The sequence below is a fragment of the Pyrus communis genome, chromosome 11 (assembly GCF_963583255.1).
Source record: "Pyrus communis chromosome 11, drPyrComm1.1, whole genome shotgun sequence".
Classification (NCBI taxonomy): domain Eukaryota; kingdom Viridiplantae; phylum Streptophyta; class Magnoliopsida; order Rosales; family Rosaceae; genus Pyrus; species Pyrus communis.
In genome coordinates this window covers 20,834,899-20,853,935 of record NC_084813.1, presented here as the reverse complement: position 1 = coordinate 20,853,935, position 19,037 = coordinate 20,834,899, and the positions used below count along the sequence as shown (strand labels likewise).

At 38.5% G+C, this 19,037-nt stretch overlaps 2 protein-coding genes, 1 non-coding gene and 2 pseudogenes across 3 annotated transcripts; 2 read left to right on the top strand and 3 right to left on the bottom strand.

Annotated features, from left to right (window-relative positions):
- The first annotated feature begins 897 nt into the window (after positions 1-897).
- On the top strand, positions 898-970 carry TRNAA-AGC (transfer RNA alanine (anticodon AGC)). The gene has a single exon. It is a non-coding gene; the product is annotated as a tRNA-Ala (tRNA).
- Positions 971-2,307: 1,337 nt separating this feature from the next.
- LOC137749315 (beta-amylase-like) lies at positions 2,308-4,599 on the bottom strand (annotated as a pseudogene).
- A 3,476-nt stretch (positions 4,600-8,075) lies between these two features.
- On the top strand, positions 8,076-8,609 carry LOC137709182 (leucine-rich repeat extensin-like protein 3). The gene has a single exon (XM_068448291.1). It carries the CDS (start codon positions 8,076-8,078, stop codon positions 8,607-8,609), a length of 534 nt encoding a protein of 177 aa, XP_068304392.1.
- A 3,053-nt stretch (positions 8,610-11,662) lies between these two features.
- On the bottom strand, positions 11,663-12,607 carry LOC137749498 (uclacyanin 1-like). The gene is made up of 2 exons (XM_068489598.1): positions 12,439-12,607; positions 11,663-12,213 (listed from the first exon to the last, which is right to left on the bottom strand). Exons 1-2 carry the CDS (start codon positions 12,605-12,607, stop codon positions 11,663-11,665), a joined length of 720 nt encoding a protein of 239 aa, XP_068345699.1.
- A 2,634-nt stretch (positions 12,608-15,241) lies between these two features.
- LOC137709181 (antimicrobial ginkbilobin-2-like protein) lies at positions 15,242-17,871 on the bottom strand (annotated as a pseudogene).
- Between the last annotated feature and the right edge of the window lie 1,166 nt (positions 17,872-19,037).

Here is a 19,037-nt window from a genome sequence, read left to right as displayed (position 1 = left end):
GGCGGCTGAAGATTGGCCTAGTTCGAGCCGAGCTCCATGTTCTTGACGAAGATGGGTCATAATTTCATCGAAGGGAGCAACGAGAAGCAAGCTGAAGGTGGGTCGGGGGGTGAAGAGGGAGGAGTGGGTCTGGGGAGAGAGAATGGATGGAAGGTGAAGAAGGAGGAGATGGAGAAGTGGGTCGGGGGGGGGGGGGGGGGGGGTTTCTACGTTTGTTTGGGTTTTTCCTTTTCCTTTTTCTTTTTTTAATAGGGTAAATATTATTATATTTTAAATACATTAAAAATTATTTTTCTTGTCACGTGGCTCAAATGTGGTAGTCACGTCAGCACAAATGTGGATCAATTCTACAACTAAATGATTATTCATGTTAATTGCCCCTTTTACAAAGTGTAATATTGCATTTAGCATACTATCAAACATCTATTGTTTACATGTGCATATGTGAAAGATACATTTTAAGAAGTGTAATATTGGACTTAGCATATGTCTATAAAACTAAAATCTATTTAAAATTATTTTCACTTTGGACTTGTACTCATAGGTCTCGTTTGTTGTTTAGGGTTGTACAACTCACTAAACTAAATGAGTGTTGAATTGAAATATGGATATCAACTTGCATATTTGTCTAAGTGAAGGTAGACGATAGAAAAATCATGCTGAAAAATTATTTCTCTTAATTAATCTCCACAAAATAGTGGATTGGGGGACAAGTTTTCTTCATAACTTCTTCATCTTTTATCTTCACCTAGATAAAACATGCAAATTGACATTTATATTTTCATTAAATATTCATTGAATCTAGTTATCCAAGTCAGACCAATCCAAAACCGCAAACAAGTATTTAAAAAAGTGGAATGATAGGTTATATAAAATTTGTTCGTGAAACTATCAATCGGGGATGTAGCTCAGATGGTAGAGCGCTCGCTTAGCATGCGAGAGGTATGGGGATCGATACCCCACTTCTCCATCCTTTTTAAACTTTTCAGTTTTTTTTTTCACTCTTCTTTTTATGAGAGAGGCAGAAGAGGGAGAGGAAACTGAAATGCCCACCATCTTCACGAGCTTTTCAAATATATTTATACACACACACAAACTACTCAAAAAATCTCTCTGCACCTTCACTCTCCATCTCAAACAACAAACTCTCAGCCCACCATTCACTTCCCTACAATGCGGAACCACCTTCAATCCCTTGCCAAAACCAAATCCTTCCCAAAAGGCCAGCAGCTCCACGCCGTCGCCATCACCACAGGAAATCTCATCGACAACACCTATCTCAGCACCAAGCTCGCCGCTTTCTGCGGTAAAATGCCCCAAGCGAAGGTGATTTTTGATGGGATTCTACTGAAAAACTCGTTCCTGTGGAATTTCATGATCAGGGGTATGCCTGCAATTGCTGTTCGTTCAAGTCTCTGGTTTTGCACCGTGAAATGCTTAGTTTTGGACAGAAAGCGGACAATTCTACGTACCCTTTTGTTCTCAAGGCGTGCGGCAATCTGTTGGTTTTGGAAATTGGGAGGAAGGTTCATGGGGAGGTTGTGGTTAGTGGATTGAAGTCGGATATTTATGTGGGCTAATGCTCTTCTAGCAATGGACTCGAAGTTCGGGGATATGGGGTTGGCAGGGTGTGTAGATGAAGCATATGGGATCATTAAGACCATGGAAGTAGACCTAGCAGTGATATATGGGCTCATTTCTTTCTGCTTGCAGGCTACACAAGAATGTTATGTTAAGCTGGCGGACATTGCAGCACAAAAAGTTTCGAAATGAACCCAAACGGAGTGGGGAGCTACTTTTGCCTTTCCAACATTTATGCTTCTGAGAAGAGATGGGATAATGTGGAAAGAGTGAGAGCCAATTTGAGAAGGAAGGGAATGAAGAAACACCCGGCTACTGCTTGGTAGAGTTAGATAAGAAGGTTCATAGGTTTTTGGTTTGAGATAAGTCACACCTACTGACGCGATATATTTATGTAAAGTTAAAAGACTTGAATCTGCAGCTCAAGGAAGCTGGGATACAAGCCTGACACCGCTTCAGTATTCTATGACGTTTAAAAGGAAGTAAAGGAGAAGATGCTTTGGGATCATAGCGGAGACTCACAATTGCTTTCGCCCTTATTAACACAACCTGGAACAACAACCAGGATAACCAAGAATCTTCGTGTACATAGCGATCGCCACACAGTAACAATAATGATCTCTATGCTTATGAATTGAGAGATTATAATGTGAGATATCCGTAGGTTTCACCGCTTTAGACATGGAGTTTGCTCTTGTGGGGATTATTGGTGAATGACACTGTCATAAGATTATCTGTACATTCATTCCATGGAAAATACAGATTCTTTTATTTAAACAGCAGACATCTCAAATTGATTTGACATATTGCCATCCTATGCCAATTTATTGGTTGCTTCCCTCCCAGCTTGGCTGTTGTATCACTCAAAGACAGAAAAGATTTTGCTTATCAAATTAGAAACTAGGCCAAGAAGTCCACCAGCTCCACCACTGACATTCATATCTGTTTCTTTATCCCATGGGAATGGCTCCACTGCTTTAGTTTCTTCCAGAAGATCTTCAATCGAAATCTCTGGTTTCGACCGCTTCAAAGGACCTAGGTGGTGATTGTACTTCTCTGGGTCTGGACGGTAATCCTGCATAAATGAGGGATCTGATGACATATTTCACCAGGAAAGAGCATGTCCTTAAGGCACATACATAAAGATTTGCTTACCTGATCAGCATGCATCTTTTTTACAAATATCTTGAACGTATCAAGATTCGTCTTTTGTAGTAGTTCATCAGACAAACGAAGGTATGTCACCCCGTACATCCTTAATTTTGGTTGGCCGTCTTTATTGATGCCATTTGGCCTAGCATTTAGAAGGATTTGGTCATAAGCCACACTGTCGTATCTATAAAGTGCATTTTCTCCAGCAACTTCTATGTTTTCTCTCCAACCTCCACTCAAAACCTGCACATGCATTTTGCAAAACATGATTGTCATAGTACGCAGTTGTCCATTTTCAATGCATCCTTGGTTTAACTTGTTTGTTCCTTCTTAAATTTGTTAGTGATGCGCTTTTACTTTCCATATTTTTCTCATTGAAATAAATTCGTTAAGAAACATATTTGATTCCGAACCTGGGTGTTACTGGATGTCAGGAATCGAATTTCATTTTTCTGATTCTGTATAATTTTCAAACTGAAGAAAGATAAATTTTTGTAGGGTTTTCCGAGACAATGTTTTATGGAGGTAATTGTACAAGAAGAAAACAGTAAAACAGTATTTTCTCAATGACAAACGAAACTGAAGTAGGAAAGCTGGTATTCATAAATGTATAAGATATTTACCTGCTGAACAAGTTCCTGAGGCGCACTTTTGGCATCAGCACTTTGTTCTGAGTTCCTCATCTCTAAACATGTGAAATTCAAAATTGCATGATGCCTTGACAACATCCTTGCTATAGGTCTGTACCCATCTCTATCTTTCAAGTTGTAGTACCCTGCAGTAAGCTCCGCGGCGTGATTATCAACTTCATACCACCAGTGAATTCCAGATACCTGTTTTGATAATCAAGCACAGACTCATCGATTAACACGGGGGTTAAGATGGTAAGTAATGCTAGTATGAGGTTGTTACGACATTAGAATATTTACTTTGGCAGCTAGCTTTAATTTACAGCTCTCAAAAACTTTGTTGGCTTCATCCAGGATCTGATCACCTTGGATCAGTAATTTGTTAGAGTACCAAGTCAAGAAGAACTTCCCTTTCTCAGTAACGTATGTCCCGTTTGATCTGAAGAACCCTGAGGATTCAGGAGTGTCATTGTATTCTCTGGCATTATCTGGCAATGCCCATTCAGGATGACCTGCAACCATTGCAGCCTCTTTAAACTCTGCTTGGAGATACTTGTCATAGCACTGCAATATGGAATAGGTAATGTGCTTAAAACTCAAACCTGCTTAATGTTTCCAGTAAGCCGTAGGATTGTCAAATTAATAAATCAGTCCCACCTGAAATTCTCCAATCCCTGGAAAAGCCCATCCTTGACTTTCCGGATAAGAGGGATGCCTGAGCTCTCCTGCAGGGCCAAGCCCTACTTCAATGTCTACAATAAGTCCGGTTTCTAGAAAATCCGACAGTTCTCACTGAAGCTTTTCATGTAATCACTCTATATCTGTAACAGAAGGATTAATGTATAAGTAACCTTGATAAAATGAATGCTAGCTGATGGCATGAACATTTTACATGTTGAAATCTTGTGAACCTTACTTCCACAGCAGTTCGTCCGTCAAAGAGACGCAGGTTATCCACACCTAGAGTGAGGTATTCCGGGTTCCTGTTACCTTTGAGATTGGTATAAAGGATATCGGGGTCTGATTCTCCGATCTCAAGTACCCATTTGGGAATGGGGATTGTTACAACATCTCCTACATTCCCACCACATCGGTGGAATGACATTATAGTTTGTAATTTCAGCCCACAATCTTGAACTGCTTGAAACACGCTCCTATAAGCACTCCAATCATACTGCTTAGGCCCTTTGGATTCTATGATCCCCCACCACACATCTATCATAACCCCATCGACACCTGCCGCTCGTAGCTCCTTCAGATCCTTTACGAGTTTGTCTCTGTCTTCCAAAACATTGTCAACCGTAACAACTCCCAACTGGTACGAAGACAAACCCGAAAAGAAAAATTAGAACTTTTTGTGATGATCATTATATTTCAAACTATAATGCATACATAATGCGAGTGAAAAGAAGAATTATGACTTACAGGGAGCATCACAAAGATTGGCACATAATTTTTGAGCATCGTTTCTTGATAACTGAGAGAAGTTGCCACCTGCATTGTTGTGTAAGAGAAGATCTTTTAGGGTTTGATTTCTCTAAAACGATGGAGTTGATGCAGTTTTACTACTCCAGCCTGCTGCCTTTTATAGAACATATATCACTATCTTGATGACCTAAAAAAGAGATAAGCACTTCTTCTGCTGCACCTTATCTTTGCACAAATTATTGGCAGCCCCAATGGGGGGTCATTTATCATCTAAAATCCACATGCTTATTTTGTTTGCATGCTTATCTGCTATTTGGACCACCTCTGAGAGTCTGATACCATATATAGCCCTCAAACAACTTTACAAAACTAGGTCATAGATGCATTATACAAGGAGGCATTAAGGTCATTGAACCCATGGGGACGGAGGACCTTTACCTACAGCATCATTAATCTTACAGTGAAAACATAAACTTGCCCTCCCTTCTGCACATGTTCTAGGCTTTTTAAAGATTCAAACTCATGGATTTTTTTTTTGTTTGGTCAATATTTCAAACACATGCTTCTTGTGTCTGTTTCATGACAGAAACTTATCTATGCCATGCCACAGTATCTCAAACCAACCATGCACTACTATGCGTTTTGACGTTCTTACACAAGTTTTTGACTTGAGATACCACCACAATAACCCCTTAATGAGGAAGTTCTTCTCTTGTTTCAGCCCTTTAGATTTTTATGAAAGAATTTGTAGATGAGAAGATTGTGAGGAAGTCACCTTTCGTTCTGTGGTGGAAATTTCAGATGCAACAGCTCGAGGACTTTGGATTACACTGCAGGAGCGTAAAGCTGTGGCTGAGCTGGTTCCTTGCCTCCATACTCTACTTGCTCCCTCTGCACTCTCGAGCACGTTTGAAAGTGGAACATGCGGGCAGAAGAAGCACCCACTGTGATAAGCAGTTACTTTCTCTCACAAACCACTGAGAGCTGTGCTTGTTGTCATGGGGACTATACGTAATGACGATGCTACCACGCTATAATATTATGGAGCAGAAAACAGGCCGTGCGACATGAAGCGTGATGTAGTATGAAAACTCTGGTTTCTTGTTGCCTGCATTGATATATAGGTTAGGGTAATGGAAGATTTTCTAGAGAGTTTTGGTTGGAGAGGAAAAGAGAAGACAGTGGCCACATTATTTTCTGGCCATGCCTATTGTTGTCTTCTTTTCAAGTCATTTTCTTCTCCATTTTTTGTGGACTTGAGAGCATCTGTTCAAAGATAGAAACAAAAATGCATCCGAACAAGAAAAGATTGTATTCCTTTGAAAAGTGGTATGCCTTTTCGTTTTTAGGACGAATGATAGGATATTTATTGTGGCATGCCTTTTTGTTTTTTTGGACAAATGATAGGATATTTATTCATAACAAAGTTCTGTCACTGCAATAGGTTAGTCACGACTGTTGGTAGATCCACATAGAGGACAATGTATGGAATTGCCTTTCACTTGCCGTTAATGCATACGGCAACATGCTTGACAAAGCGTCTCGAGCCAAAGCAACTAGCTACGACCCACTATTGCTACACAAGAAATTGTCCGATCGTTTTTGTTGTTTCGTTGCTAATGACTGCTACGAAGGAAAGATGCTTGAAAAAAATGCTTCAATGAGGTCAAGGGTAACATAGGTGCCCAAGATAAACTAACCAAAGTGTTGTACGAGCTTCATCTTGTTTTCGAGAGAAAATATTCCTAGAGTAGCTCTTGGTCACGGCTAGTTATCAAACTCAATATAAATATTCTTCAACCATACATTCAAGTGAATCGAGCCATATACATCCTCAATGAAATGGAGACAAGTACCACTAAATCAAATGTGTTACATGTTAATTGTGATGTGAATCAATGGCTTGGACGTTGAACTTAGCCATCATAAATCCAAGATCCAAGTTAGCCAAACCAAATCTAGAGGCTCGCAACTATAAGGCTTCAAAAGCATTGGAGCCCATAAGACAAGATTGTAAATAGGAGGGAACCGAGGGTAAGTTGTTAAAATCAAGTGATCCAGATCGGAAAAGGATCCCAATGATCATTTTCTTGGGAATCTAGAAAATCCTGTAATCATAATCGTTCACTGTACATCGTGCGATAAAAAATTATTTTAAAATTAAATATAAATAGTACCGAACGAAAACTGACTGCACGATATACTATAAACAATCATGATCACGAAATCTCCAAGAAAATGTTCGGGCGAGATCCTTTTCCATCCAGCTCCATCCCAAGGGGAATGACATGGCACTCTAGCTGGCAGACATGGTTGGTGGCTCAACTTGCAATAGGACCTGGATTGTCTGCCCTTCCCATCCAATACCCTTTCCATCTCCTTCTATTTTTGTGGTCACGGTTAAGCCACGTCAACATTTTATATTCCTATTGCTTTTTGTCTTATTATTTTTATATAAAAAATTAATATAAAATGTTAATGTGGTTTAACCGTGACCACAAAAATAGAAAGGGATGAGAAGAGTATGGGATGGAGAGGGCAGACAATCCAGATCCCTTCCAATATATCCTCTTCAACGGCTTTACTTTATTGATGACCCTACTATTACAGAGCTTAATTGCTCTGCTCCTCACCTAAAATACCCCTATTAGTGTAAAGGTACTACAACAATGTCATTCAAGTAAAACTTAAATGATACCAGTCGTAACTATAAGGGTGTACTCAAGTAGATTATCGTTCCGAACCGCACCATATAAGTTGCTTTATTAAAGTAAAATATAAGCCGCAAAAGTATAAAGCCTAAAATATTATCCTACACTGGTATAACTTCATGTAAAATGCTTTCCAATAACTCAAATTCTCGAATTGTAAAAAATGTTAAATTGGATCAGCTGACCCTCCAATTTCCGAGAACAATGTAAGTTGCATCTCTATTGGTTATTAATAAAATAACAGTGACATCATCTGTTAATAATACTTACCTTTATATTATTAGTATGAGACGTTAATGGCGATAAAACCATGCCTTTACCCATATGCTTTCCACTTTCCCATTTACCCTAAATTAATTGGTCTTCACGTGCCCACAATTACTTCTGTCTCCCAAATTCCCAATCCTTAAATCTCCAAAAATACCCACACACACTCCCTACCCTCACTCTCTCCCTCCGCCTCCTAAGCCATGAAAAGAAGACGACGAAAAACACCCAGCAAATCCCAACACCACCGCCATTCTCTCCGCCAATCTGTCTGAACTCAAACCCAGCAGAAACCCAGCAAACCAAAATGTGCTATGTGGGGAAAGCAACAAAGATCTTCATTTTTGTGGTGACAGTGCTGGTGGTACTTGGGCTGGTTTTGGGATTTGGGGTTCTCCGCCACGGCCTCCAAAAATCCCACAAATGCTCCGCCGATTCGGATTCCTGCCGCCCTCTCTCCTCCCCACCAATTCAATTCCCTAACCCCAATTCCGGTTCGAACCAGCCCAGCCCACCAAATTCCGATCCAACTCTGACCCAGCCCAGCCCACCTAACCCCAATTTCAACCCGCCTCCTCCGCCTAACCCTGATTTGACCCCGTCTCCGCCGACATCAATCTCAACCCCGCCTCCTCCAACTCCGCCGACATCAATTCTAAGCCCACCTCCGCCGACATCAATTCTGAGTCCACCTCCGCCGACATCAATTCTGAGTCCACCTCCGCCTAACCCAACTTCCAATCCGCCATCTTTTCCGCCGCCTCCGCCGGCTATAACGGCGCCGCCGCCATTCAGTCCGCCAAGTGAGGCCCAGGTGACTCCAAGTCCTGCCCGTGTTTAGCTGCAATCTCATAGTACAAGTTCAAATTTGGCCCAATTTGTTATATATTTTGGAAAGCAGCCGTTCTTATTCTTTGATTCATATTCTTGGATTGATGATCAATGGGTTGGGTTGGGTTGGATTGGATTTGTATATAAGATGTTTAGTGGATGGATAAGAATCAAACATCGACGTCATATCGATCACAAGATAGCATCATTTGTCGTGCAATTCGAGAATTTTAGTCAATTTAGACAGTCTCGGTCAGTGTAACAGTGTTTCTTTCTTGTACTATGAATCAGATGACTACTTTTTTTCTTTCTTGTGTGGATTTCGATGTGTCCGTATGCCCCTTTGTCAATCAGGTTGACTGCGTTGCCCTACAATATTTGCTTTTTCTTTTTCACATTGCAGTTTCTGTTTTTTATATATGTCGGGAAATCAAAATTTTAAATTAAATTTACAAATTATGTAATGTGATATTAATGAGAAATAAGTACGTTAATTAATATTAACGTAATAATTCAATTATTAATAATCATGTTATTGTTTTACAAAATTTAATCTAAATAATTAGTCTCCCTACCATACTGCTTTGATATATCAATAGTTTGTAAATAACCATCAACGAATATGTCAATACCATTAATGGAGAGTTTTGTGAAGGAAAATACTTGCATCCGTTTTATATAATGCATCGCATTATTCATTTTTTGTGACTAACGTATTTTGACGCTATAAATATTGTAATCGGAGCCACTTATATTCTTAATCATCCTTTAAAGATCATATCTATAGAATATCAACCAAAGAAAATATGATTTAGTCATCTATATGATTGAACAAACAAACAATGTTGAGCTAGATAACAAACTCATGATGAACCATCTATTTTCACCAAATAGCCCTTATAATTCAACTTGTTATTTACAAAAAAGTATAGATAGTTTGCAAACAACCATCAAGCAATATGTCAATACCATTGATGCATAGTTTGTGTAAAGGAAAATACTTGCATCCATCCAAGGTTCTAAAATGCACTAGTCGTGACACGTTCCGATCCCGATATTCTTCTAATATCAGGATGGGCACGTGTTGGCCGACACTCGAAGGTAACGAAGTCATTTTTAAAATGCCTACGAATAAAATATGTAATCAAAATGAAAATGCTAATGCAGGAACATGTTCAGAGCATACAAATAAATAAGAATAATATGAAAGAATTATAATTAAAAGGTATGAACGAAGGGAAAAGTCATACACTGAGAAGACTCGAATATACCTTTGTGGACATATCGTGTGCCTCGATTCTAACTCCTAAAGGGGCGCAAAAACAGAAAATGTGAGTGGACCAAAGTTTATATTAATACTAATAATAGGAAAACCATTTTCTTTAAGAACATACTAACCCTCTGTTTTGAAAACGCATATATATAATACTACATAGTAGTTTCTGAAAATTCTACATGCCATGAAAACGTTCATAAAATCAGTATGTATAAAACCGTGCTCAGAAATGATAATATAACAGCCCGAAGGCAAATCCGTAAAACCTCTGTAAATCACATCAATGTTGTACTCTCTAGGGGTATCATAGTCGCCCGAAAGCAGTACATGTCCATCACCCGAAGGTGAAGTTGTACGACACTAGGTTACGCCAGTGAAGAAACATGGTAGGCCCCATCACCCAAGGGTGAAGATGTACGACTTTGGATTACACCAGAGAAGAAATATATAACATCACACACCGACACTAGCCATGACTAATGAAACTGTCCGACACTAGTTTCGCCAGTGAAGCTAGGGATATGGCATAAATATCTCACTCCTCATTCGCCTGAAGGCAGTACCTGTCCATCACCCGAAAGTGAAGCTATACAACTTCAGGTTACGCCGGAGAAGAAATATATACATAGATATCTTCAATTGTGTCATATGGCTATAGACGTCTACATGCCCATATTGTGTGGATGTTTTGTATGATAACCCGCTAGATAAGTACCAAAAACATATCTCAAAATATCATCTCAAATTCGGAGCTCAAAAGCTCAAAGTCTCATCTCATAACTCCATCATAACTCATGTTCATAAACCGTAAATAAATCGTATCCACAAATCCATAGAATTTCATCTACGAAAATCCAATAATTTATAACCTTTCGAAAAACATAAATTCGATAAATCGTAATTATCTCGTAAAAGCAATTTAAATAAATCATAATTTCTCCGTAAATCATAAATATAAAAATCCACAAAAACAACTTGGGTTTGATGGAGAAATAAAGATGGGAGGTCTCTGAGTTGATTTATGGTGGTGAATGGTTGCAATTTGCCGGAAAAACCAAAGAAAAACCGCTGAAAAAATTGAAGGGAATCGGGTTGGGTCACGCGGGTCAAGGAGAACCCGGTCGGTTCCTTTCATTCTATCATCCATTCTTTCCTCTTCTTTCCTCTTTCCTGATTGAGTAACCTCTCTTTTTCGTCCATCTCTCTCCTTTCATCCTTCCATCCTAGCCACACACGTGGCACTAGATTGATGCTCCAACAAATCTGGAGCCTTCCAAATTTATGGTCAAATGACCATTTTACCCTCTACTTCAATCGTTTATAACTCTTTCGTTATAACTCCAAATTTGATTCCGCTTGCGCCTACATGTCCGTAACGTTGAGTACTATAAGGATACGCTAAGGGAATAGATCTTACATGACACGACATGGCAGTCAACAATAGCCAACACATTTGCTTCGATGGGCATTTTCGTAATTTCACATTTTAAAATTATAAAAAAACGTAATTTTTTTGGGGTCGTGTTGTTGCAAGTCAGGCGACGGGCATGAACCGAGTGCAAATTTGTCCAATTTTTCCAACTGTAGTCAAGTAAAATTGGATTTTTAGTTATAGCTTGAACATTGTATATAGTAAACACATTGACTGCACAATGAATTTGTTTTCCAAATGCAAAAGGAAGCAATCATAAAATTGGAATAAAATCCTAAGGAAATTTTGTCACACTGAAAACACAATTGAATACATTTTTCATGAACAATAACGTAAATCTTCCTTGCTTAAAACCCTAGTGGGCTAGCAACAACATGATCACAACATTGAAACCCATAGTGAGACTGATCGGGAGACCGGCTTTGTAGTTCGATGATGATGCAGAAGGTTGCCCTGAAGACTCGGTTCGAGAAATGGAAGTAGGAGCTTCAATTGAAGGAATGTCAGTAGGGTTTGATGCAGGACTGATGTGCAATCCAGATGGCAAAGTAGGGGGCAATGTGGGAGCATATTGTGGTACCGATTTTGCTGGCGAGGCAATAGAAGTTTCTAAAGCCAAACTAGGAGTCTCCGGCGAAGATGATGGAGCTGAAGGAGATTCTAGTGGGGAAGGGCTTATAGGAGAAGTTGTTGGTGTGGCAGAAGATGCAAGAGTGTTGACTTCAAGCTTCATTCCTTGACTACAATGTCCAATTGTTCCACAAATGAAGTACCTTTTGCCTGGAGAAGAGAGAGGAATTGTAGTGCTTCCCCCAGTGTAAGACTGAATTGAGTTACTTGCTTGGCAAGAATCATAGTCTGCCTTTGGCACTTCAATCACATCATGGTTTGGTGAGTACTGAAAATCTGGATTCATACAAAAGGTATGTGTTAATTAGTAGAGGAAAGTATACGTGAGAGTTAAAATTGGGAAATATTATTAGTATTTCAAAATCGTCATCACACAATCTTCTCTTTCTTAACTGTATTTTTTTACTAAGGACTGCAGAATGACTATTGAAATGTGCGAATATCAGCTCCTATATTATAAGATATTGGCATTCAGCATCTTCGAGTATGAAAATAACTTACTGAGATTATCTCCGACTAAGAATGACTGCGATGATGCCCATGTCTGAAGGTCAGTACTCGAATCCCACGCGCCGTTTGGACCTCCGACCATGTAAGTGGCTGCCATGGCCAATTCTATGAGCATGGTCACAACAACCAAGCTCATCAATGTTGTTCTTGGAGCTGCCATATTTTGCTTAATTAGTTATGAAGGGGCGAAGAAGTTGAAGGATAGAATGAAGAAGTAGACAGAGTCGACCACGTAGATATAAATTTAGGCACTTCATGTATATAGACGCTGAATGAGAAAGGAGAGACATTTGAAAGTGAAGATAATATTAATTTAGGGTATAGTTGCTTTAGTTGGTCAAGTACCATGATGATTAGGCAAGGACAGGTTGTAGATAACATATTGAAGCAAATAGTTCAAAATTTTCTTTTCTTCTTTTTTAACGAATACATAATTGAAATCTATGGACGATTAAAGGTGTAGATAAATTTTAATGTGTATCGTGGTGTATCATTTCATGTGTTATAATAATTAAGTTGATGAAAATGTTGATTTATCATACTTTTAGACAATGGCAGAGCCACTATGGGACCAGAATGGTCCCTGGCCAATCTTGCCATTTTTTTTTCTTGCTATACCCTTAAAATTCCAGTGTGTTCTGAATCCACACTTTTCCGTTCCAGGTCTTGCCTCATTTTTCTTTCAATCTCTCTTATTGCGGTGCAGTCTTCATTTCTCCTCCTTATTATATCAACTTTTCTTTGGCTTTAACTTATATTTTGAAAAAATTCTTGCTTACTCTTTACCTCATACTCGAGTTTTTGGGTTTGTGCAATGTTTTTAGTTTTCAATTATTATGTAAATTACTCCAATCTTGTATGTTCTGAGTTCAAATTACTTATATTAATAAAAAACAAACACACGTGTTATCATTTGAGTTGAATAACACCCTTACATGGTGGTGTTACAACTTACAACTACGCCGAAACAGAATCTGATAGTTAAATTTTGTTAACAAAAACAAAAAAGTAGGCCTGAAAAACAAAAGAGCGAAGCCAAACTTATGCAATGGAGTGGTTTATGGCTTCCACGTTGAAGGGTTAATGGACAGGGTGGCTAACTTCATCTTCATGCATGTTTAGTAGGTATACATCGACTCACCTAATCTACTAATCCAACCCAGCAGAATGTTAAATAAGAAAAAGTATGAAGCTTTCCATGACGAGGTCCATTGAAATAGTGACACGTTTCATTTCCAAATGTCTGAACACAACTAACCAAACCAAGCATCCATATGCTCTCTTTCAAGAAAAAGATTCATAAGAATTACGAGGATGCAGCCTCGATGAGACCCCGTGCAAAATTACGAAGAGATTGTAGCAACTTTTTACATGTTATAATAATAATGAACTACATAATCAATACGTCTTATTTTAAGATATATTAATAAAATAAATTTGCGTGTTATAATTTATGTAAAATAATAACGTCCCGTTGTCATATTTCATCTATATTAAAAAATTACTTTTGAAAACAGATCGAATGTATGGATGTACTACTCTTGAAAATGAAAAATGTCCACGTATTCTAATACAAACTTTGAGCAGCTACTGAGATTTGCACGTATAGAAGAACATGAAAGTTATAGCTTAACCAAATTCTGGTTTGGTTTACCAAAAATAAAAGGTTCACCAAATTTTGGTATGGTGAACAAGATTTCAAGCAATGGGGACAGGAGAACTGAATTTGTAGGTACTATGTAAAATCTCAGTACAAAAGATTCAGTTATGAATGCTAATAGCTTGGTGTAAACAAACCGTGCCTTCCATTGACCTGCAACATGCATGTCAAGCAAAGAAAATTGTTGACTTGTTCACCTTGCCACTTAGTGATTGTTTTTGTAAGGATGTAAAGGTACCCACATATATTGTGGGGGGAAAAAATGATTGCAAGAGATTATAAGGAGTTTTATCGAAAATGATTTTGGTATTACTGGTTTGACAATTTAAGCAAGTTCACAACTTATTTTGCAATCTACATAAAATAAGAATAAAATGATAAAAAAAACTCTCAATTTTGGTCAAACCATTTTGGTCAAACCTTCAATTTAGGGTAATTTTATCATTCTGATCCTTATTTAACATACTTGTTCACCCAAGGACCAGAATGATTGATGGTAGACAATCTCAGGGACGACTTTTATTAATTTCAAATCTCAGTGACCAAAGTGAGGAGTTATACAAATCTCAGGACCATTTTGGCTAAAAAGCCATAACAAGTTCTAAGTTATTAGCTATATCTATGGGTGAGCGATATCTTAAAGCCAATGGTAAAGGTTTGAGAAGAAATACTGATGATACTTCCACAATTGTTAAATGGCATCCGCTGAATAATAGTTTTGTTAAGTTAAATTTTGACGGTTCGGTGGCTGAGGACAAGACGGCAGCGGGATTTGTCTAAAGGAATCATAATGGGTAGCTTATTGGAGGCGGAGCTTTAAATCTGGATGGTGCCACTATTTTAGAAGTGGAGGCTAGGGCTCTTTGCTCAGAGGAAGGGCTATACAAAGACAATAGTTGAAGGTGACTCTAAGTTGGTCATTCAGTCAGTGTTGGACTGGGGTGCGACACCATGGAATCTGGTTCCTATTATTGAAGATATCAAGTGGACAGCGACCAATTTTGATTGCATTGATTGGAAACATATTTATAGAGAGGCTAACTTTGTGGTAGATGCCTTCGCTCGCCAAGACCTTCTTATTACTGTTTGTCATATTTGGAATCATTGTATTCCTTCATTTGATCTTCATGCTCTTCAGTTTGTAGTGTAACTATTGAGCATCTTAACAACCTCCGACATGGTAGGTCTTTCAGCCGAAGCTTCTTGAACGCGTAGCAACCCAATGTGGATGCACTTCAAAACTTCATATCTAGGCCACCGGTCTCCCACACTTGGATCCAATAACTCCAATGATGTTCCCTTGGCCCAATGTTGCCATGCATATGTAACAATTTTAAGTGTTCACTTCAAGTCAATCTAAATTTACAAAGCTTGTTCAACCAATTTAACATGTTATGTTGACATACTATGAATGTGAATTGTTAATCAAGTGATCAGTTCTTGTGCGGCTGTCAGATTTTTAACAATATAACATATACATACTTACATAACTTCGAAGATTTGAGAAAGTGCAGAAGCTGGAATTCTTCCGACCTATTATAATTTCCAAAAGGTTTTTATCACAAATGGTCTCTAAAATTAACTCATACCATCAAGATGAACAGTACTATTCATATTTTTTTTAGTTTTTAACTATACAAATAAAAATTGTTTTTATTATTTAAATATTTTTAATTCATTAGGAATATTTAATTGATTTGTGGGACCTAGTTATGTGCCACATCAGCACATAACAGAAATTTTGACGAAATTGTGACAGAATGACCGTATTGATTTGTGACACTTATTTTCAAGGACTACATATATTGATTTTCAATTTCACAGACTATCTTGATGGGGTGGGTCGATTTAAGGGTTTGTTTGTGATAAAAACCCTTTCTAGAACTAAAATCCCAAAGCTGGTTTCTGGCGTATTTGGAAATGTAGGAATGAGGCAGTATTCAAGAGAACTCGGATTCTACCGCACGGGGCTGTTGAGTTATGGAAGCAGCAAGTCGGTGAGTTTAGGGAGGCTATGGTGGATACGACAGTGGAGGGAGGGGAATAACGGAGAAGTAGGGGGTCATGTATGGACAGTGTCATTTACGTACAAATGTCATCAAACTGTAGAGAATGCATTAATTGCAATTGAACTGGAAGTACGTACCTTGTAAACTGGACCAAATCCACCTTCACCGAGTTTATATGAGAAATTGCCGGTTGCAACTTTAAGTGTATTTAGTCAAATCAAAAGTGCATCCATTCTATTGTTACCATCTTCACGAACATCCGAAACATCATCTGCATGACAATATGCATAGATAATGTCCTTGGGGGCATATATAAGTTAATCTCTTCATAAAGCTTGTAGCTCAAGTAATTCGTTTATGTGGTCATTCAAGAGGTCCTAGATTCGATTCCCCATTCTCCAATCTCCAATATAACATGTATAAAAACAAAAATAAAGTAGAACTTAATGCTTCAATTGATAAGAGGTATGTATGATCCACTTACCAACTCCATTTCTCCTGGTCTTTTTCCACAGCAAACAACAAGCGCAGCTTGTGGGTATCACAAACCCCACAAGAAGTGGGATAACTATGATAATAATGGTTTTTGAAATTTTCTTCTTTCCTGCATAAACATGAAATTATTACTTCTCTAATTCATATCTAATTCTCTAAAGGAGTACTCAATTCATAAAACTAAAAGTTTTGCATGCTAACTAAGTTAATTAGCATGATGAGCATGCAGTTGATTAGTGCCGCTAGTAGTACTTGAGAATGTAAAGAAATCATTTCCCGTTGGAATACCATCTTGTAGATTTTACATGAGCATGCAGGAAGCTTTTGAATGCATCAAAAGAACCTAAAAATTTACCAGGACTAGTCTCATTAGTGCCGCTAGTAGTACTTGAGTTAGGCTCAAGCAATGAAGGAAATGGAGAAGATGCCGCTGCAGGTGGTGGATGTTGTAATGGTGACTGGAAAAACGAATATATCTCATACCGGAGATAACGTACAGCTCTTAGAAATTAGTGTAATCCCAACAAATCCATCACAGCACTCCGACACATAACTGGCAATCTCCTGCAGGCAAGTTAAGCAGCTATTTTCTGCTAGGTCTTGGTGCACTGAGTCATGCCATGTATATCGTTGAAATCCGTGTAACTGGTGACCCCTATTGCGAATTTTGAAGGATCCGAAGCAGCTTTTGTTGAAACGTTCTTAACCAAGTTGCCTACCTGACGTTGAAAAGAACGGGGTCAGTTGCTGTCTGGACGTCATGTAAGTTCACCCTTGGGAAACTGTCGAAAGTAGAGAAGAAACGCCGGTCCGAATACTGCAACGAGCAATTTATGTAGCCAACCGAAGCCTCCTTCTGGCTAAAACACAATTGCCCGATCTCAGTTGCTGTTTTATTTGCACAAGCTTGGCAATCAATTTTAGAGAGATCACCGCGGCATTGAACAAGGCCATAAACCACATTGTTGATCTGACCCATGCTTGTGACGTAAAATCTGATAGTGTTTGATTTCTGGATTGAATTGATTCAATGGAACAGTGTATATGAAATCGAAGATGTGCAGAGAGAAAGATTAGAGAGTCATGGAAGCTTCAGTGTCTGAGATATCTCATTGGATTCTACACCCACAAGCAAGAAGCTCGGAGGGAATATATGACCGTTGGAGGAGGAGTACCGAACTCACTCTCTCTCATCATTACAAAAAAACAATCACAACCATCCATTCTTAAGTCATCATGTAAGATGCTTACACTTGTCATGAGCTATGACTCAATACAATCTAATTTAAGATGCCATATGGAATATGATCCAACGGCTCACATTTAATCCTACAACCTGCATACCAAAGATTATGTGATGAATGCTAATTAAATGTGTCGCCTGCAGCATTCTAAGTAGAACATATACAGTACAGTCATTGACTAGTTCCGGCACGTTTTCGTCGGCGACATTTTGTCAAACACTTAGTGAAAATTCATGGACCCTCGAAACCATTTTCAGACTTTGTTTCCGATCTTCTGTGAGTTCCAGAACCACCCCTGTTCCACCCCTGATTAAAGCGCGCACACATGCATTGCGCTCTTGTTTTGAGGATTTTTTTTTTGTTTTAATCTAGCATAGTCAAAGGCCAAAAACACCCTTACTTACCAAAATTTATTAGAAAAAAAGTACAAGGAAAAACATATAACCAAAAAAAAAAAATACAATATCGTCACACCCCAGCTTGGGCCTCCATCATATTTCAGGTCATCATATTTCAGGTTTGACTCCACCGTAGTACGATATTGTCCGCATTGGGCCCTGACCATACCCTCACGGTTTTGTTTTTGGGAACTCAGACAAGAACTTCCCAGTGGATCACTCATTCATTGCTCTCGCACAAACTTGCTTAACTTTGGAGTTCCGACGGAACCCAAAGCCAGTGAGCTCCCAAAAAGCATTGTGCTAGGTAGAGATAAGAATATAAATATAAGGCTTACATGATCCACTTCCCTAGACGATGTGGGATGTTACAAATATGGCTTGTGGTGAATCAAAGAAAATACCAATCATCTTGAGGATCAATTGAATCTAAGTTCAATCGTACTGAACAAGTTTTTTGGTTGAAATATTAATCACTTTTGAGTCTTTTAGAGCAAGTTTGGTATTCTATTCAAAAACTTTCATTACTTCTCAAAATATTTCTTAAGAACATGTCTTAAAAACAATTTTCTTTAAGGCTTAAAAACTTGTTTGGTATGAGATTTACAAAATTTTAATTCTTAAAATTTAAATTGAATTGGGTTGCACGAGAGGGAGAAAGAGGAGAGGGGTGTTGGAATCAAATTGGTCCACCGCCTCTTGTGGTGTAGATGCCCAAACTCACCAACCTGTAAAAGAACAAATAGCCCTAAGCAAGCCAAGGACAGGAGGCCAGAGGGTGATT